At 40.4% G+C, this 17,992-nt stretch overlaps 1 protein-coding gene across 1 annotated transcript in view; it reads left to right on the forward strand.

Annotated features, from left to right (window-relative positions):
* Positions 1–13,741, forward strand: part of LOC108701067 (myosin-7B) — a 39,008-nt gene extending 25,267 nt beyond the window's left edge. Inside the window, exons 17-42 of the mRNA XM_018235218.2 lie at positions 554–686; positions 1,340–1,416; positions 3,088–3,175; positions 3,318–3,435; positions 3,522–3,645; positions 4,142–4,278; positions 4,395–4,650; positions 4,798–5,040; positions 5,123–5,299; positions 5,433–5,578; positions 6,232–6,322; positions 6,616–7,005; positions 7,417–7,543; positions 8,078–8,196; positions 9,102–9,298; positions 9,474–9,823; positions 9,936–10,060; positions 10,188–10,303; positions 10,533–10,725; positions 10,807–11,010; positions 11,173–11,298; positions 11,414–11,584; positions 12,322–12,426; positions 12,576–12,671; positions 12,894–13,031; positions 13,598–13,741. Coding sequence (XP_018090707.2) covers positions 554–686; positions 1,340–1,416; positions 3,088–3,175; positions 3,318–3,435; positions 3,522–3,645; positions 4,142–4,278; positions 4,395–4,650; positions 4,798–5,040; positions 5,123–5,299; positions 5,433–5,578; positions 6,232–6,322; positions 6,616–7,005; positions 7,417–7,543; positions 8,078–8,196; positions 9,102–9,298; positions 9,474–9,823; positions 9,936–10,060; positions 10,188–10,303; positions 10,533–10,725; positions 10,807–11,010; positions 11,173–11,298; positions 11,414–11,584; positions 12,322–12,426; positions 12,576–12,671; positions 12,894–13,031; positions 13,598–13,609 — 4,059 coding nt within the window. The 3' untranslated portion in view covers positions 13,610–13,741. The remainder of the gene's footprint in view (positions 1–553; positions 687–1,339; positions 1,417–3,087; positions 3,176–3,317; positions 3,436–3,521; positions 3,646–4,141; positions 4,279–4,394; positions 4,651–4,797; positions 5,041–5,122; positions 5,300–5,432; positions 5,579–6,231; positions 6,323–6,615; positions 7,006–7,416; positions 7,544–8,077; positions 8,197–9,101; positions 9,299–9,473; positions 9,824–9,935; positions 10,061–10,187; positions 10,304–10,532; positions 10,726–10,806; positions 11,011–11,172; positions 11,299–11,413; positions 11,585–12,321; positions 12,427–12,575; positions 12,672–12,893; positions 13,032–13,597) is intronic.
* Positions 13,742–17,992: the final 4,251 nt, after the last annotated feature.

A 17,992-nucleotide genomic window follows, 5' to 3' on the forward strand; every position in this document is an offset into this window, starting at 1 on the left:
GTGGAAAATCTGCTTTGGCCAAATACTGAATTCTCCACAAACATTCAGTCAGGGCCGTTTCAGGCTGTTATGCCACCCGAGGCAGCGTCCAAAATGCAGACGGCTACGGGGGGTGGAAAAAGCCAAATGGTGGAAAAAGCTAAAAAAGCCAAATTTCCGGTTTAACTGGAAATTTGGCTCTTAAAGTTACCAGGAACTGCTTTATACCGTCCCTGGTAACTTTGGGGGAGGCTCAGATATTCCTAGGTAATTGGGCTACTCTTGACTGAGTTGGCAACCTCTTGGCCTATGGACCTAAAATGATACATATATTGATATGCACCTTTAAATACAGATTGGGATTGGTGAAAAATCCCATGGGCCATGCATTGAATTAGCTTGTGAATTTGGTTTGCTACTGAAGGGTTTGCACATGCTCCATATTGGATCCAAACTATAGGACCATGCGGGTATCAACTTGTGAAATATCTGCCAATTTTCCACCCCAAGTGGATATTTATGTGTATGTCTAGGCTTGAAGACTGGTTATAATCTGAAACTGAATCTTTTGCAGGTTCCCTATAACATAATTGGGTGGCTGGATAAAAACAAAGACCCGTTGAATGAAACGGTGGTGGCAGTGTTCCAGAAAGCATCCAATAAACTTCTGGCTAGTTTGTATGAGAACTACATAAGCTCTTACTCAGGTAATACGACGTGCAACGAATGTGCAACATGTCTGACAGTAAGGTGGCCACACACGCTTAGATTTGGTATGGCAGGACCAGTTTTAACCTTACTGGTCTTCTTTACATTGTTTCCACATTAAAAAGTGAATACGACTTCCAATACCTTAGGTCCAGTAAATGTTTCTGATTTAATTTGAGTATTTATATATTGGAGTGTTTTTTTATTCAAGCTTTTAATCTTAGACATTTAGGAATGTTCCAGACCTTTAAAAACTGGTTGGACCAGACAACACTTGTCAAGACCAATCAGTGAGTGTGTTTGATCACTCCAATGCAATCCCCCACACTACCCCTGGCTGCAACACCTTAGCTCAGATCCACATCACTTGATTCCCCCCACCCCATATAGCACGGTGCATTGAATCCCTATAAAAAAAGAGCTAACAGTGCATCTCAGCACAAGAAGAGCCCAACCTTGAAGACAGAAGAGGTACATGCCCTGCACCCCCTTTCATTGAGCCTGTGTCTCTCCTGCCTACCCCTAGTTCCGGCCCTGAGACCAAGCCAGCTGTATAGATATTATGTTTTCATTATTACATGTATGAATTCTCACCTCCTTCCAATGGCAGGAAACCTATAAAGAGGTTAAAGTAACAGTATTTCTCTTTTAGCTGAACATCAGAGACCTGGAGTGAAGGAAAAACGCAAGAAAGCAGCTTCATTCCAGACGGTGTCTCAGCTTCATAAGGTAAAGGGCAGTAGCAAGTCGGAATTGTTGTAAAAGTTAATGAATGTGATTCCCTCCATTTTGTGCATTCCAAAAATAGTTTTCATGGTTAGTAGTTAGAATCTATAAATTCAGCAATTATACTTTACATTTAGATTCCAGATATTCAATGTTTGCAGAATGCTGTCCCAGGTAGATCCAGTGAGGTCTCAGACATATAACGTAGACCAACCAAGGTCATCCTTCATAAACAAAGTACGCCAACTAATGAGACATATCAGAAGCATTTGATAGTTAGGTCCAATACATGCAACATATACTAAACAAAGAGATTAAAGTGGAACTATCGCGAAAATGAAATATAAGCTTCCGCATACTGAAATTAGAAGCTTTCTAAATACAATTAATTAAAAATTCTGCATCCGCATCTGAAATAATCAAGTTTATGTTCACTATCCCTCTCTCAGCATCTGTTTCTCTTTTTTCTCTCTTCATGCAGCAGTTGGGTGTCAGGTATTCATCAACAGTTATATCCAATATATCTTATAGGGGGCTCCTTTTGCCTAGAAGATGTATTAGAGCTCACTCTATTAAAATCACCAGACATCATGTCTCTCTACATGCAGGATTTGTGCAACAGGCAGTTATTTTGCTAGATTTTGTTTGTGGCAGAATTAGTTATTTGAGTGAGCTCTAATACATCTGATCGGAAAGGAAGTCCCCCCTATAAGATATATTGGATCTAACTGTCAATGACAGTCTGACACCCAACGTCTGCATGAAGAGAAAATTAAGAGAAACATATGATGAGAGTGAAGATAAACTTGATTATTTCAGAAACAGTACAGAATATTTAATTGATTGTATTTAGAAAGTTCCTCATTTCAGTATGTTAAAGCTTATATAAAATTTTCCTTTTCACTATAGCTCCCCTTAAAAAATGAGGCTCCTGATTCAGACTTACCAAAGTTCTTCTGATATAGAACATACACCAAACAGTCAGGCCCCCAACCAATAAAATCTTAAACATCTTACACTCTAAGGTCATAGAGAAGCATCAGGCTCCAGCCAATATCAGCTGAAACGGTTTGATTTAATGTGAAACTGATCACTGTGGACATCTTAGTATAAGTGGAATAACTACTGTACAAATACATATGTATGATATATGGATCCCGATAATGGAGCGTCTTCTATATGAGAGCGAGGCAGTTAAGACTTGCAGTGATGTTTAGTTAAAATCTTTTCATGAACATCACTTTAAGTCTGTACTGCTTCTCCCTCTTTTCCACTCGTCAAGGCTCGGGCCAGGAGGACCGGCTTTCACTGAAGAATGGTTATTTTAGCATGATCTAGTAGACATTCTAGTCTCATCATAGTGAAATATGAAAGGGTCATTATGGTAAGGGTAATAGGGTCGATAGGGTATAGGTCATGTTCTGCGTTGACTAAAACTGTAGTTGTAGCTGTGAACAAAAGGAATTTCGACTTGTAGCCTTTGGCAGCTATTTTTTACCAAAACTTCTTCTTGTGAGCACTGGTTACATGGGATTTCAGCACCGTCCCAAGTTGTTTTGAAGCAGAACATTCTACATTTGATATACGTTTGTTTGTAAGTGTCTTTGCTTCTGCTGAAGTCTGTCTAGGCGGTATTAAACCAGTTTTTAAAAACTGATTTTTTTTATTGTACAGGAGAATCTAAATAAATTGATGACAAATCTTCGCTCAACACAACCCCATTTTGTGAGATGCATCATTCCCAACGAAAGCAAGACTCCAGGTAGGGACTTTATTCCATGCCTTTATCTGGGAACTTTGATTTGCTTGGTTGGAGAGGAGCTAAAATGCAATGACTTCAAAATCTCTGCTGTATTTGTAAACCACTGACTTTTAAAAACAAAGACACCATCTTATTTCTACAGGAGTAATGGATCCATTCATGGTGCTCCATCAGCTGAGATGCAATGGTGTCCTCGAGGGGATTAGAATTTGCCGCAAAGGGTACCCCAACAGGCTTCTTTATGCCGACTTCAAACAACGGTAACTGATGCAGCCTTTCCATCTATTTTTACATAGTGCTGTTAATAATAATAATAATAATGTTCATACTTCGTATATCTTTGTAGATACCGAATTCTCAACCCTAATGCAATCCCGGATGATAAATTTGTAGACAGCAGAAAAGCAACTGAAAAATTATTGGGCTCTCTAGACATAGATCACACACAGTATAAATTCGGACATACAAAGGTAAAACTATAGACCATGCAAATTTAGCATTTTTATTGTGTCTTTAACCACATTAGTAGGTTTGATTTATTTTTGCTTTGTTCAAAGGCATCCAACTCTTATTTGTTTTGCTAGTACAGGTATAGGCTCTTTTATTCAAAATGTTTTGAGTCTGCGGTTTTCACGGATAAGGGATCGTATTTGTTTAAAATGGACTACATGGTAGATGGTCTTCCTGTTTTCTGGAGGACATGTTTCTTCATAAGCGATCCCATACCTGTACAAGGCCCATATGGAGAGAATATAGTTAAATCCTTCTATTAATGAATGTCCTCAGAAAATATATGTTTTTTAATAGGAATCCAGAGTTGTGTATAATCCCCTTATACAGGATATTTATTGTATGATGCACCTATTGAACGACAAATTCATTTCCATACCCATAGCAGAATTGTGTACTAGCAGTTTCAGTGTTACATTCAATAATAGTACCTATAAAAATGTATTCCTCCTTTAGGTCTTCTTCAAAGCTGGGCTTCTTGGGCAGCTTGAAGAGATGCGAGATGAGCGACTGGCCAAGATCATAACTATGCTACAGGCCAGAAGCCGAGGCAGGATAATGAGGATTGAATATCATAAAATAATTGCTAGAAAGTAAGTGTCATAATCATTACTAGTAATAATAATAGTCTTGAATTCACGTGCAAAACTAGATTTGTAAATGTTGATAACACCGTAAATTGTAATAATGTTAATGGCTGTCATTGTAGGGATGCTCTGATGGTAATCCAGTGGAATATCCGGGCTTTCAATGCTGTCAAGAACTGGTCTTGGATGAAGCTTTTCTTCAAGATAAAACCTTTGTTAAAATCGGCCCAAACAGAAAAGGAGATGGCCAACATGAAGGAAGAATTCCTAAAGTTGAAAGAAGCTCTGGAGAAGTCTGAGGCCAAACGGAAAGAGTTGGAAGAAAGACAGGTCGCTTTAGTACAGGAAAAGAACGACCTGGGCCTACAGCTCCAGGCAGTAAGTCATCGTAAAATCTTGCTAAATTTACATTTTAACATAGGTTAAAGGCAACAGTGTCCAACCAAGTTCTTACTTTCCAATATCATATTAGAATATCTCCATCCAACATTCTAAAACCATATATACCACAATGTTCTCTGGCAGGAACAGGACAATCTTGCAGATGCTGAGGAGCGTTGTGATCTCTTAATCAAAACAAAAATCCAGCTAGAGGCTAAGGTGAAGGAGTTGACTGAGAGGCTGGAGGATGAGGAGGAAATGAACTCTGACTTAACGTCCAAGAAAAGGAAGTTGGAAGATGAATGTGCTGAGCTGAAGAAAGATATTGATGACCTGGAGATCACTCTGGCCAAAGTAGAGAAGGAGAAACATGCTACAGAAAACAAGGTGAATATTTGTTGCAGCTGGGTCTGTTACATGGAGCTACTAACGTATTTACTGACTGATTTGTATATTTCTGTTTATGTAGGTGAAGAACCTGATAGAGGAGATGGCTGCTCTGGATGAGATTATTGTCAGATTAACCAAAGAGAAAAAAGCCCTACAGGAAGCTCACCAGCAAGCTCTGGATGACTTGCAAGCTGAGGAAGACAAAGTCAACACTCTTACTAAAGCCAAAGCTAAACTTGAACAACAAGTGGATGATGTACGTTGATATAAACTTTTTGGAGTAGAAAACAATGAAGCAAGACTTTGTTACTTCATTATGGTACCTGACATTATAGGCTATACAATAAAACCCAAAGTAAGCAGCAATGTATTTAATCTCTCCACTGCAGCTGGAAGGTTCCTTGGAGCAGGAGAAAAAGCTGAGGATGGATCTAGAGCGATCAAAACGAAAGCTGGAAGGAGATTTGAAACTCACTCAGGAGTCTGTCATGGATTTAGAAAATGACAAGCAGCAACTGGAGGAGAAGCTGAAAAAGTAATAGCAACTATAACCAGAGTAGATTAGAATTATGCTTTCATAGAATGGTGCAGGTGACAAAAGGGCATTTAATGAGACTAGGTTAAACGTAATTTCACTACCAGCACCAAGAGAATCAATGTGTTGTGTCTCCATTAATATAACGAAGGTAGAAAAGTTCACAGCTTCAAATGAAACATCAGAAAAGGGGCACTCAACTCCTTTAATCAATCTTTAATAACTTTAATATCCATATCTACATATGCTTATTTCTAAGAAAGTAGTGTCTACTTGAGTAGATCTATTATTGAACTATTCCTTGGCCACAGTAAAGAAATCCTTTCTGCTGAAGGTGAAAACTCTTTTCCTTGAGTCTCCAGAAATGGCCTTCTTGTCAACATTGTCTTCCTGAAAAGGTTAATTAGACTTTATTATTGACTCTACACATTGAATCCATCCCATCTAAACCACTTGTTTTCTTTATCATTTGGTTACATAATCCAGTCCCTTAATTAGTCTGTCTGCCCTCTTTGGACCATTTTCACTTCTAACATTTGTAGATGAATACTCAAAACAGCATATTTTTAGACATATTTATCACAGGTTGAAGACAAATCTGCACATCATTCAGTGGCCAAGTCACTTATAAACGTCCCTCTTTTTTCCTTTAGGAAGGACTTTGAGATGAGCCAGCTCAATTCAAGGATTGAAGATGAACAAATGATGTGTGCTCAGCTGCAAAAGAAAATTAAAGAGTTGCAGGTAAAAGTGACCTTGCAATATTTACACCTTAATGCTTAATGGCACTTGTTTTGGGAAATTAAATTTAATGTGCAGCCTAGTGATTACGTTAATGGACCATACAGCAATATGCTGACAATCCTTCAGTTTACTTTGGATAATTTTGTGCATGGGAAACATAAGTGGCCTCTTGCAGCCTCTGGTAACACAAGTTGCCATGATCGAACAGTAACACATTTACATTCTTCATCTTAGAATATATAGTCAGATAACTGGAAACAGGATTATTGTTCTACTTGACTCTATTACTTTAGGCACGTATAGAGGAACTAGAGGAAGAGCTTGAGGCTGAACGTGCCACACGGGCTAAAGTGGAAAAACAAAGAGCAGAAGTAACAAAAGAACTTGAGGAACTGAGTGAGAGGTTGGAAGAGGCAGGTGGAGCCACTTCTGTGCAGATAGAGATGAATAAAAAGAGGGAAGCAGAGTTCCTCAAACTGCGGCGAGATCTGGAAGAAGCCACCCTGCACCATGAAGCAACAGCCGCAGGCCTGCGCAAGAAACATGCTGACACAGTGGCTGAGCTTGGGGAACAGATTGACAGCCTACAGCGGGTCAAGCAAAAGTTGGAAAAAGAAAAGAGCGAGATGAAGATGGAACTCGATGACTTCACCTCCAATATTGAACAACTCACTAAAAATAAGGTACGGCTGCTTCTATGAATTTGGCTAAGATATGGCTACAAGGAGACTGCACTGTCCCTTCAAAGCACAAATTCATTATAGGCAACTGCTAACCCTCTGGAGGGTATTTTGCAGTGCTGACATGGCTAAGGGTTGCCCAGGCCTGGCTTAAAAAAAATGACCACATTTAATAAACACATCCAGTGTACTATTATGTACATCAGACTTTTTGTCAGGGCCAGTCTTAGGCTGACTGAAGCAATGGGAGCCCTGCACAGTGACATACCTCAAAGTGCTGACAGATCCTCCCAGAGTAGGGCATTTTTTTACTACATAAGGCTCGGGGTTCAAAGAGATACTGAAATTGTAGCACTAGTTCTAAAGTCTATCGTTTCACATTGGAAAGCTGTTGAGCTTTGTCTTGCGTTACAGGCAAATGCAGAAAAACTTTGTAGGACATATGAGGATCAGCTGAGTGAGGCAAAAAGTAAGGTGGATGAACTTCAACGCCAGTTAGCAGATATCTCCCTGCACAGAGCCAGGCTTCAGACAGAGAATGGTAAGATGATTATTTTGACTTGCACAAATTAAGAAAAATGTTTATGCGCTTTAATATCAGAAATAGAGTAAATATAAGGGAATGGATAACCACCTTTCAGCCTTGACCAATCAGAACACTATTTTATCCCAAATAAAATCTGAAGGCTTAGGGCCTAAATTCTTTCCTTGCACCACAATGAACACATGCTGCTTGTAATTCTCTTCTAATGTCTAATGTGATCTTTACTGTATTTGTTAGTGTTTCAGACTATTGTTTAGAATCAAACTGTGTACTTTTTTTTTCTAAGGTGTAGATTTCTTTTTTTTTTGATGTCAATGACATTATGTTATGCAGCTCTTCAACTTGGAGTTTCAAATACTATCTCTTTGCTTTACTTAACAACAAGGCAGTGGTTACAATGGAAGATGAATACTAGAAAGTCTCAAGGTTAAAACCAAAAATAGAAGACATATAGTAAGAGTAGAAATGTAGTAAACTGTAGTACTATACTATGCTACCTGCAAATAAAATATTCCTAATTTGGCTGATTAGGAGAACTATCCCGGCTCTTGGAAGAGAAGGAATCTCTTGTGAATCAGCTAAGCCGTGGGAAAGCTTCCTTTACTCAGACTATTGAAGAACTAAAGAGGCAGTTAGAGGAAGAAACCAAGGTGAGTTAAAGGGTTTAACAAACCATATTTGTTTTGACTACAGCCTACTGCAATTTGATGATTACATATCCAAACTGAGGAGAAATGCTGAAGGGTAACTTTGCAGCTGATGAAGAAATAAAAGCAACTAAAACATAAGCAAGGAAAGTAGTAGTATTCCTACATCAGAACATGTCTATGCACATAAATGATGGTCTTGTTAGGACAAGGAAGACAGTAGTTTTCCCTTTTCAAGCTAAGCTGCTTCAGCATTTTATTTCCTTAGTAGTTGGTTAATATAAGGGTGCTGGTCCATCCAATTTAATCCATGCAGGTTTCTAGTATGCATCATTCAGCTAGAAAACTTAAATTCCCTTTCGTACTTTAATGGACATAGAACACATTGTGATTGGCACAGATGCTATAAGTGTTTGAAAGTCCTTTATTTCCTACCTAAACTTAAAGTGATCTCCTGAAGGTAGAGACCTGTGCGGGTCCATTTTTGTTAGACCCATACCCAACCCATACGCGCAACACGTGACCCGCAACCCAGACCTGTAACCTGCAAATTTCTCCCACTACTGCTACCCAACCCAATCCCCAATAGTCCAACTTACCCTCCGACCCGGGGCCAGCAGAACTGGAAGTAGTGCCAGATTGGCCCAGAAGTGACATCACCCTGGCACCAGAAATGCAATAAAATGGAAGAAACCTACTGAGACCACAGGGGAGGGATCCAGCCTGCACCATTGCTGGGTACACAGTCAGGTTATCCATGGACTACCTGCATGGCTAGGGAACTGGGGACCTTTTGTCCAAAACCCAAATATTTTGTGGGTATTCCACGGGTACCCGAACTGAAGCAGGACTCTACCTCAAGAAACAGTACCAACAGAGGAAGTCTTAGAGCCTTTGTTCTCTTGCAGGCAAAAAATGCTCTGGCTCATGCTCTACAAGCCTCCCGTCATGACTGTGACCTCATGCGGGAGCAATATGAAGAAGAGCAGGAGGCCAAAGGAGAACTGCAGAGGTCTTTGTCCAAAGCAAATGCTGAGGTGGCCCAGTGGAGGAACAAATATGAAACTGATGCCATCCAGAGAACAGAAGAACTGGAAGAAGCCAAGTATGTTTATATAGAAAGCTAAATTCTTTATAATCCCTTAAACGCTTGAGAGATTTCAGAATGTTACTTTTAGATAAAGCTATTTTGCTGGTGCCTAAATTACACATTTGAAAGAAACTTAGTTTGTCACGGGTCAGCAGAAATGATGGTAACAAATATACAATTTCTGCTCCAGGAAGAAACTGGCTGCACGTCTGCAGGATGCTGAAGAAGCAGTGGAAGTAGCGAATGCTAAGTGCTCTTCCCTAGAGAAGACCAAACATCGCCTGCAGACTGAGATTGAAGACCTGGTCATTGACCTAGAGAGAGCCAACTCTGCTGCTGCTGCCCTAGACAAGAAGCAGAGGAACTTTGACAGGATCCTGGGTGAATGGAAGCAGAAGTACGAGGAGGCCCAGACTGAGCTTGAAGCCTCACAAAAGGAGTCTCGCAGCCTAAGCACTGAGCTCTTTAAGCTGAAGAATGCATATGAAGAGTCTCTGGACAATCTGGAGACCATGAAGAGGGAAAATAAAAACCTGCAAGGTAAGCAAACACAAGCCTTAGTCTCTATTACATTTTTCCTGCTGCAAACAGTGCAGGCTTAACTGTATATAGTTGCAATGATATTTGATATTTGTCTCTCTTATAAATACAGAGGAGATTGCAGATCTCACTGATCAAATCAGTGCAAGTGGCAAAATGATTCATGAGTTGGAAAAGGTCAAGAAGGCTCTGGAGAGTGAGAAGAGTGACATCCAGGCAGCTTTGGAGGAGGCTGAAGTGAGTATACCAGAGATGAATAGTCGGAATAGTTTGAAAGACAGCTGCTTGAATTTTAGGGCATATCTGTAATTTCAGGCATAAGACAATATGCTTATCATTGACCATTCTATTTCTATCGATTTAGGGTGCTCTGGAGCATGAAGAGAGCAAGACTTTAAGAATCCAGCTTGAGCTCTCCCAGATAAAAGCAGATGTGGACAGAAAGATAGCAGAAAAAGATGAGGAGATTGAGAACCTAAGGTGAGGGCAATGAAAGAACTTTAAAATTAAAATAAGCAGACCAGGGGTGTAACTTTAGGGTCATGGGTCGTGTCCTACGATGCATGCACACCAGCAGGGTTACCTGCGACCCCCGCCAGCTATATACACACCTGCTTTACCTATAGTTATGCCACTGAAGAAGAACTGAAGAAGAAATGGCCAGTCTTCATAAAGATACCAAAATGTTATCAATATTTGATTTGTGTAGACGTAACCACCAACGTGCTATGGAGTCTATGCAAGCAAGTTTAGATGCAGAGGCCAAAGCCAGAAATGAGGCCATTAGGCTCAAAAAGAAGATGGAAGGAGATCTCAATGAAATGGAGATCCAACTCAATCATGCCAACAGGCAGGCGGCAGAGTCCCAGAAAATGGTCCGTCACCTGCAGTCTCATATCAAGGTTTGTTATAGTATTTTCTGGCCAGTTAAGAAAAAAGCTATAGCATTTCAAGTGAGTTTTAATTTGTGACATCTGTTTTAGGACTTGCAGATTGAGCTTGATGACACTCTCAGACACAATGATGACCTGAAAGAACAAGCAGCCGCCTTGGAGAGGCGCAATAATCTACTGCTGGCTGAGGTGGAGGAATTACGAGCTGCCTTGGAACAAGCAGAGAGAGGAAGAAAGCTTGCAGAGCAGGAGCTGCTAGAGGCCACTGAAAGGGTTAACCTTCTGCACTCCCAGGTATGTGGGCAAACACAAAAGCCTACTGGTTACTCAATCATCTCTTACTTTTACTAATAGTGTGCCACATTAATATGGCGACTTTACCCGACTGTCTGCCTCATTTACTGTGCTTGAATGTCTTCAGCTGATCAGTAAACATCAAAAAATATTTTTTTCCAGAACACTGGCCTTATCAATCAAAAGAAAAAGCTAGATGCAGACATCTCTCAACTGACCACAGAGGTTGAAGAATCAGTCCAGGAATGTCGTAATGCAGAGGAGAAAGCCAAGAAAGCCATCACAGATGTAAGGAAACTCATTATGATGATAAATTGTATCTGGGGCAGATTGTAATTACTTTTCTCTAAATTCTTATAAACAAATAAATGTATAATAATCAGCATTTCAACCCATTCTACAGGCAGCGATGATGGCAGAAGAGCTGAAAAAGGAGCAGGACACCACTGCTCACCTGGAAAGAATGAAGAAGAACATGGAGCAAACCATCAAAGACCTGCAGATGCGTCTTGATGAAGCCGAGCAGATCGCTTTGAAAGGTGGAAAGAAGCAGATCCAGAAACTGGAAGCTAAGGTGTGTATTCTAAATACTCAGAATATATCTAACAACCTTGGCTTGATGCTCAAGCCTTCAGAGTACAGTTTGACGAAACTCTCACTGATGATCAAAGAGGACAGGTTAAGGCAGCTTTCCTGAATGGACTTCCCCAAAGAAATTCCGCTTAACCAGAGTAAATAAGAAAGAAGCGCCTATTCTCCATTGGGAGACATTGAATAAAAACTGGTGGGAGGACAAAGTAGGAAAGCAATAAGGCTCAGCAACAGGATTTGTCACCTTTTACTTATTAGCATCCATCCTCTTGATTGGCCATTATATTTCCACGGACTGGTGGTTGGGAGAATTTTTTATGAAAAGCTCAGTTTCTAGTATGGGCAGTATACAGGTAGGCAGTGTCGGACTGGCCCATCGGATACCAGGAAAACTCCCGGTGGGCCCAGGTATCAGGGGGCCCTTGTGCTGCTAAAGATTTAGCCTATTCCATGGTCATTCCCTATTTCTATGAGAACAAAGAGGCTAAATAGATGGAATAATAGATTATAGTATGTAAAGAATAGAGACTAGGAGAACAGAGGTTGAGTCAGTAGAAGAAGAATAATAGTACTGAGAGTGGGCCCCTGGTCTACAGTTCTTTGGTGGGCCCCTGGTCTAAGGTTTTTGGGTGGGCCCCTGGTGTCCCAGTCTGACACTGCAGGTAGGCAGTGCAGTTTTTAAAAATAACACCCTATCTTCAATGCTATTTCATCCTCTAGGTGAGGGAGTTGGAAGGCGAGCTGGAGATTGAGCAGAAGAAGAATGCTGAAACCCAGAAGGGAATCCGGAAGTATGAGAGGAGAATAAAGGAGCTCACTTATCAGGTACCCCTTGTTAGGATGAGATATTCTAATCACTCGTTTTGTCCAGATCACTTTCCAAACAACTAAACCAGTCCAATCACTATGTTGCTCATTATGGGACGACAGTCAACAAACACAATTTTACAATCTTCCTCCTTTTTTTGTTACAGACAGAGGAAGACAGGAAAAACCTTGCCCGCATGCAGGACCTGATTGATAAGCTGCAAATGAAAGTCAAGAGCTACAAGCGGCAGTCAGAAGAGGCTGTGAGTAAAGTACTCATACATTACATGCATGGATATTGAAACATGCTCAGGATACACATCGTTGCATTGATTGCGCCCTGATATCTATACCCATCTCTATCTTTAGATTTGCTAAGAGTCCGTTTAGTACTACATCTACCCATGAGTGTTTCTTACAGGTTATGCTGGATCGATTCCCAAATCAATGGTACCTCTCATAAATGATTCCCTTCTTTCATGCAGGAGACCCAAGCCAACTCCAACCTTGTGAAATACAGGAAAATCCAGCACGAACTGGACGATGCAGAGGAACGAGCTGATGTGGCAGAATCTCAAGTCAATAAAATCCGTGCTCGCACTAGAGAAGCTGCATCTTCCAAGGTAAGCCAAACGATCTACTACCTGCTTTGGGGAACAGGGCACTCAAGCCTTTCCTACAGTTAGACCCAACAGAATTGATATCCAGAGGGTGCAGTGAAGACAACTGAGAAGGAAGCAAACTTAGTCACTGCACGTACAATTGAAAAAGATAAGGCAAAAGGGAGGGACTCTGGGCTAACAAAGTAATAAGGCAGGGAGAAACTGTCTGGCATTAAGGTGTGCATGGCTTGAGGTAGAGAGTGATGATTAACTGAATGCACAGCATGGATACAGGAAAGACCCTGTGTAGTTTGCTTTAAATAGGGAATAAAGTCCCTCCTACTGTGCAATATAAAAATATTAGTAGTCACCAAAAAGGCACAAACCCGCAGGCTCAAGTTTCAATAGCTAATGTGACATCAGAAGAATATATATTGCATCACACGTATACGTTGTCATGCATTCTAATGAACCACACACAAATACTGAGGATTTTCAGATGGAGCACAAACTAAGCTTAGGCTTTCACTTGGACTTGGTTCACCAATACTGCCAATATTATATTTATCTTTTGTTTTTTTGGGCAGCATGAAGAATAAGGAATGTTGGAGACCAGTCTCACTGTGATCACCCCCAAATAACAGCTGTCACTCTGCTTGCTGCCATATGTATGTTTCTATAAAGAACATTCTTCCAGCCCTGTGCAAGCAAATAAAGGGAATGAACTCAAACTGAGCTTTTGTCTGTGTTGTGTTTTTGGAAATCTATCACGTATAACAACTACCATATCATGACATTTTTTACGTTTGAGTATATTGGATTCTCTTTCTCCACCACCTTCTTTTTATTTTATGTCCTAAGCTTATTATTGGCTTCTGGGGGTTGGCTCTCCTTTGGTGAGTCCTCACTGTTTCTGAATTCATGTAATACAATCTTTTATATAGAGGCAATGAAAATCTCATATGAAATAAATTGAATAAACAAACAAGAACACTTGGGCTCCTTCCACCCTAAAGAATTAGGTCTGTGTTACCTCCTGCCTCTTTATTAGCTTAAGATCTACTGGTAGATCATCATATACCTGCTGGCAGCCCCGGACTGGCAATCTGTGGGTTCTGGCAAATGCCAGAGGGGCTGCTCTAAGATGCCATATGAATTATTTATTGGGCTGGTGGGGACTGTGTGGGCCTGTGTGGACCTGAAATGCCAGGGCATATTTTAATTCTCAGTCCAGACCTGCCTGCTGGACACCCCATGTAAAGGGATGGTAGACACGAGAGAGAAATCCTGAGTTCTTCTCTGTGGCTAATTTCTATTCACACACAACTCACAAATATATATCTATGCCTAAACTGAAATCTTATAAATCATTGGTGAAGGATATTCAAAGACACGGATGGAGCCAGAATGCTAAGCTACACCTACTTCTCCTTCCCTTCTAAGACTGAATCTCTTTTCCATAACAAACAAAAATAAGCTAAAAGATTGCGCACACTCAATTTTCAAAAAAGCAAAAAAAATATTTATTACATCAAAAGAAAAAGGTAACAAAAAATACAGAAAATAACAAAAAATACCAAAATAAGTAGTGAGCCTATAAGATCATTTTTGGAGTGGGGGGTAAGGGGAAACTTCCATTTTGGAAGTGGAAGTAATTGCTTTAGAGGATCAGACTAGATGAGGTGATAGAGCTGACCCTTTACAAATAAAACTGTCTCCAGGGGGTCAGGATTTGCAGCTCACTCTCTGGCAAAGAGAAATTGGGTTAAGGCGGCCATAGACCAATTTCCAAGTGATTTCCAAGATGGCCATAGACACACAGATAATATCGTATGAAAGGGATATTCGTACGCATAGCGTACGTTTCAATAAACACTTCTAGAGCTGAACTGTCTATATACAAGTAGAAACAATAGAATTTTACCTGTATCTGACAATTCAGCACTAACAATGGCCGACCGTCGGGTGCCTTCAAAGACGCCCAATCAAAATTTTCCATCCAGCCCGATCGATGAGCCGACCGATATCCAAGTCTTCTGCTGATATTGGTCAGCTCTTTCCCCACCATATATGCACCAAATATCGTACGAATAACCCTTTCATACAATATTATCTGTGTGTCTATGGCCACTTTTAGGCAGTAATGAAGATTTGTTCCAAAAAGCGATACTAACTGCACCGAAATAACTGTAGGAAATACTAAATTCTATGGTTAGCTCTGGACTTGAGCTTAGTCTAAAGTCACACACTGCGATTAACCGTCATGATGTTGATCTGTGACAGTGCCAGCGACAACACAATATGGGGGTCTATTTACTAAAAGTATAATGAAATTCTCACTCATTAACCAAAATTTCTTTTTTTTTTTTTTCTACCCTTCCATTTTTTTCATCCTGAAGTTCTAACCGTTGCCCCCCAGTCTGGCCGAGGATGGTACAGGGGCCCCATACTGCTGATCATTGTTAATTTCTACTATGGGAAGATTGCTGCAAGGTTTCCATGCTTTCTACTCCCAGAAAAGTAGACCAGTGGTTTTAACCTGCCAAGACAGACTCAACTAATACTCCATCTCCCCCATGTTCATGTAATGTGACTGATTTGACATAACAAGACACATTCTATTTTACAATGCAACAATTTCATGTTTACCTTATTGTAGCACAGGTTTATGTGCAAAATATATTTTTCAATATTCACCCGACCCATTATACCTGCAGGTGAAATGCTTAATATTCCTGCCCCTCACTCTCTATGCAGCATGGAGTAATGGGTCGGTATAATGTGGGGTTTTCAGGGTTGCATGGCACTGGAGACCCTTTTACTTACTGCATATATTAGGGATGCACTGAATCCACTATTTTGGATTCGGCCGAACCCCCGAATCTGATGTGAAAGATTTGGCCGAATACCGAACCGAATCCGAACCCTAATTTGCATATGCAAATTAGGGGTGGGAAGGGGAAAAACATTTTACTTCCTTGTTTTGTGACAAAAAGTCCCGTAATTTACCTCCCTACCCCTAATTTGCATATGCAAATTAGGATTCGGATTCGGTTCGGCTGGGCAGAAGGATTCGGCCGAATCCGAATCCTGTTTAAAAAACGCTGAATCCCGGATTCGGTGCATCCCTAGTATATATATATATATATATATATATATATATATATATATATATATATATATATATATATATATATATATATATATATATATATAGTTCCTTTGGGCACTGCACATTGTACCAGATTGCAGCATTAATGACAGGGGCATGAGTGTTCCCTACAATTCCAACTAAGCAATTGAAAAAGCACATTCCTGTAAAATAACTGACCCGGTGGGCATCAAATTGTGGCACAAGTTGGGCCATGATAATCATCAACATTAACTCCAAATATCCGTCGGGGCATATCTGGCTCAGATTCATTATTATTTAAAGGGGCTTCCCAAGTACCAGGTCTTCAGCCAATTCTTCCATTTGTACAATCAAGTCACACCCCACCCCATCACTCCCAACTGGAAAAATGTTAACATTTTAGGCCACACCCCAGGAAAATCCAGTTTTACCCAGATGTGATTGCTCCTCCCACTTAGAGCAAGCTGCACCCTTTTATTGTGAATTTGGACCTTCCTGCATAACTTTGGGTAGCCCACAATTAATTAATCAAAGTAAATCTAGTTGCCTACTTCACACCCCTGGGTCAGTGCTTTTCTTCTCAGTGCAGCAGTGCCATACACTTCCAGGGGGCCAGCACATGAGAAGGTGAATAAGAATTTATATCCCGTGCCTGCGCTTACTGAAGACAATGCAAGGAATGCTGGGACATGTTAAAACCAGGAAAAGGAGAAAGAACACCACCAAAACTTCTAATGAAGGTGGAAAGCAGGACAGATGAAAGAACTTGCTCCTCCCATATATTTCTGGGGTGTCCAAAAAACTTTAGACGGATCTTTAATAAACGTTGCATCCCAGTCTGCTTTAAACCCAGTAACACACTGAGGCATCCAAAAGCCCAATACCAAAATATAAGAGTAACATTGTGTATGTGAGGAGTGCTCAGACTTGTGAAACCACATATACTTAAATATATTTTCCTACCCCCATCTGTTTAACTGCAAAATGTCTGCTTTATTGTTTTTCCCATTTGAATAAAGTTGCTGAAAAATGACTTAAAGGAGAACTAAAGCTTAACTAAAGAAGTAGATAGAAATGTTGTACATTATGTTTTGGGTTTCTGTACCAGCCCAAGGCAACCACAGCCCTTTAGCAGTAAAGATCTGTGTCTCCAAAGATGCCCCAGTAGCTCCTCATCTTTTCTGCTGATTCACTGCACATGCTCTGTGCTGCTGTCACTAACTGAGCTTAGGGACCCCCTCACAATATACAGTACACATAGAATATACATGTCACAATATAAGGCTGATTAGTAATTAATACAGATAATTACTACATGGCAGCACAGAAACCTGTGCAACTAGCATCAGAATTTAATAATCAGCCCTGTAGCATCAACTTATATTACAGACCAACCTCATTTTGTTTAATAATTAGCAACGACCCCTAAGCTTAGCTTCTCAACAGCTGCTCAGAGCCCACTGAGCATGTGAGTGTCACAGACACTTTCCAAGATGGTGACCCCCTGTGACAAGTTTGAAGTCCTGGATCATTGCTGCTATTGACAAGCTGAAACTTTAGGCTGGTGCAATAGTTCAGTATATAAAACATGGCATTTTTTAAGACCTATTTTTTTTAGGGTTTAGTTCTCCTTTAAAGCTCTAAATGACTCTATAGCATTGTGTGTGTTAGTGTATAAAAGATTTTGAGATTAGTGATGTCGGCCACTGATGTTGGGGTTCAGGCCTGGCTCACAGTCAGTGTTCCAATTCATCCCACAGGGTGTAATTGGGGTCTGTGCAGGCCAATCACATTCTTGCACTCGCATGTGAGCAAGTCTATAGCAGAGAGCCTGGAGGCAGTATTGTGC

The sequence above is a fragment of the Xenopus laevis genome, chromosome 9_10L (assembly GCF_017654675.1).
Source record: "Xenopus laevis strain J_2021 chromosome 9_10L, Xenopus_laevis_v10.1, whole genome shotgun sequence".
Taxonomy (NCBI): Eukaryota; Metazoa; Chordata; class Amphibia; order Anura; family Pipidae; genus Xenopus; species Xenopus laevis.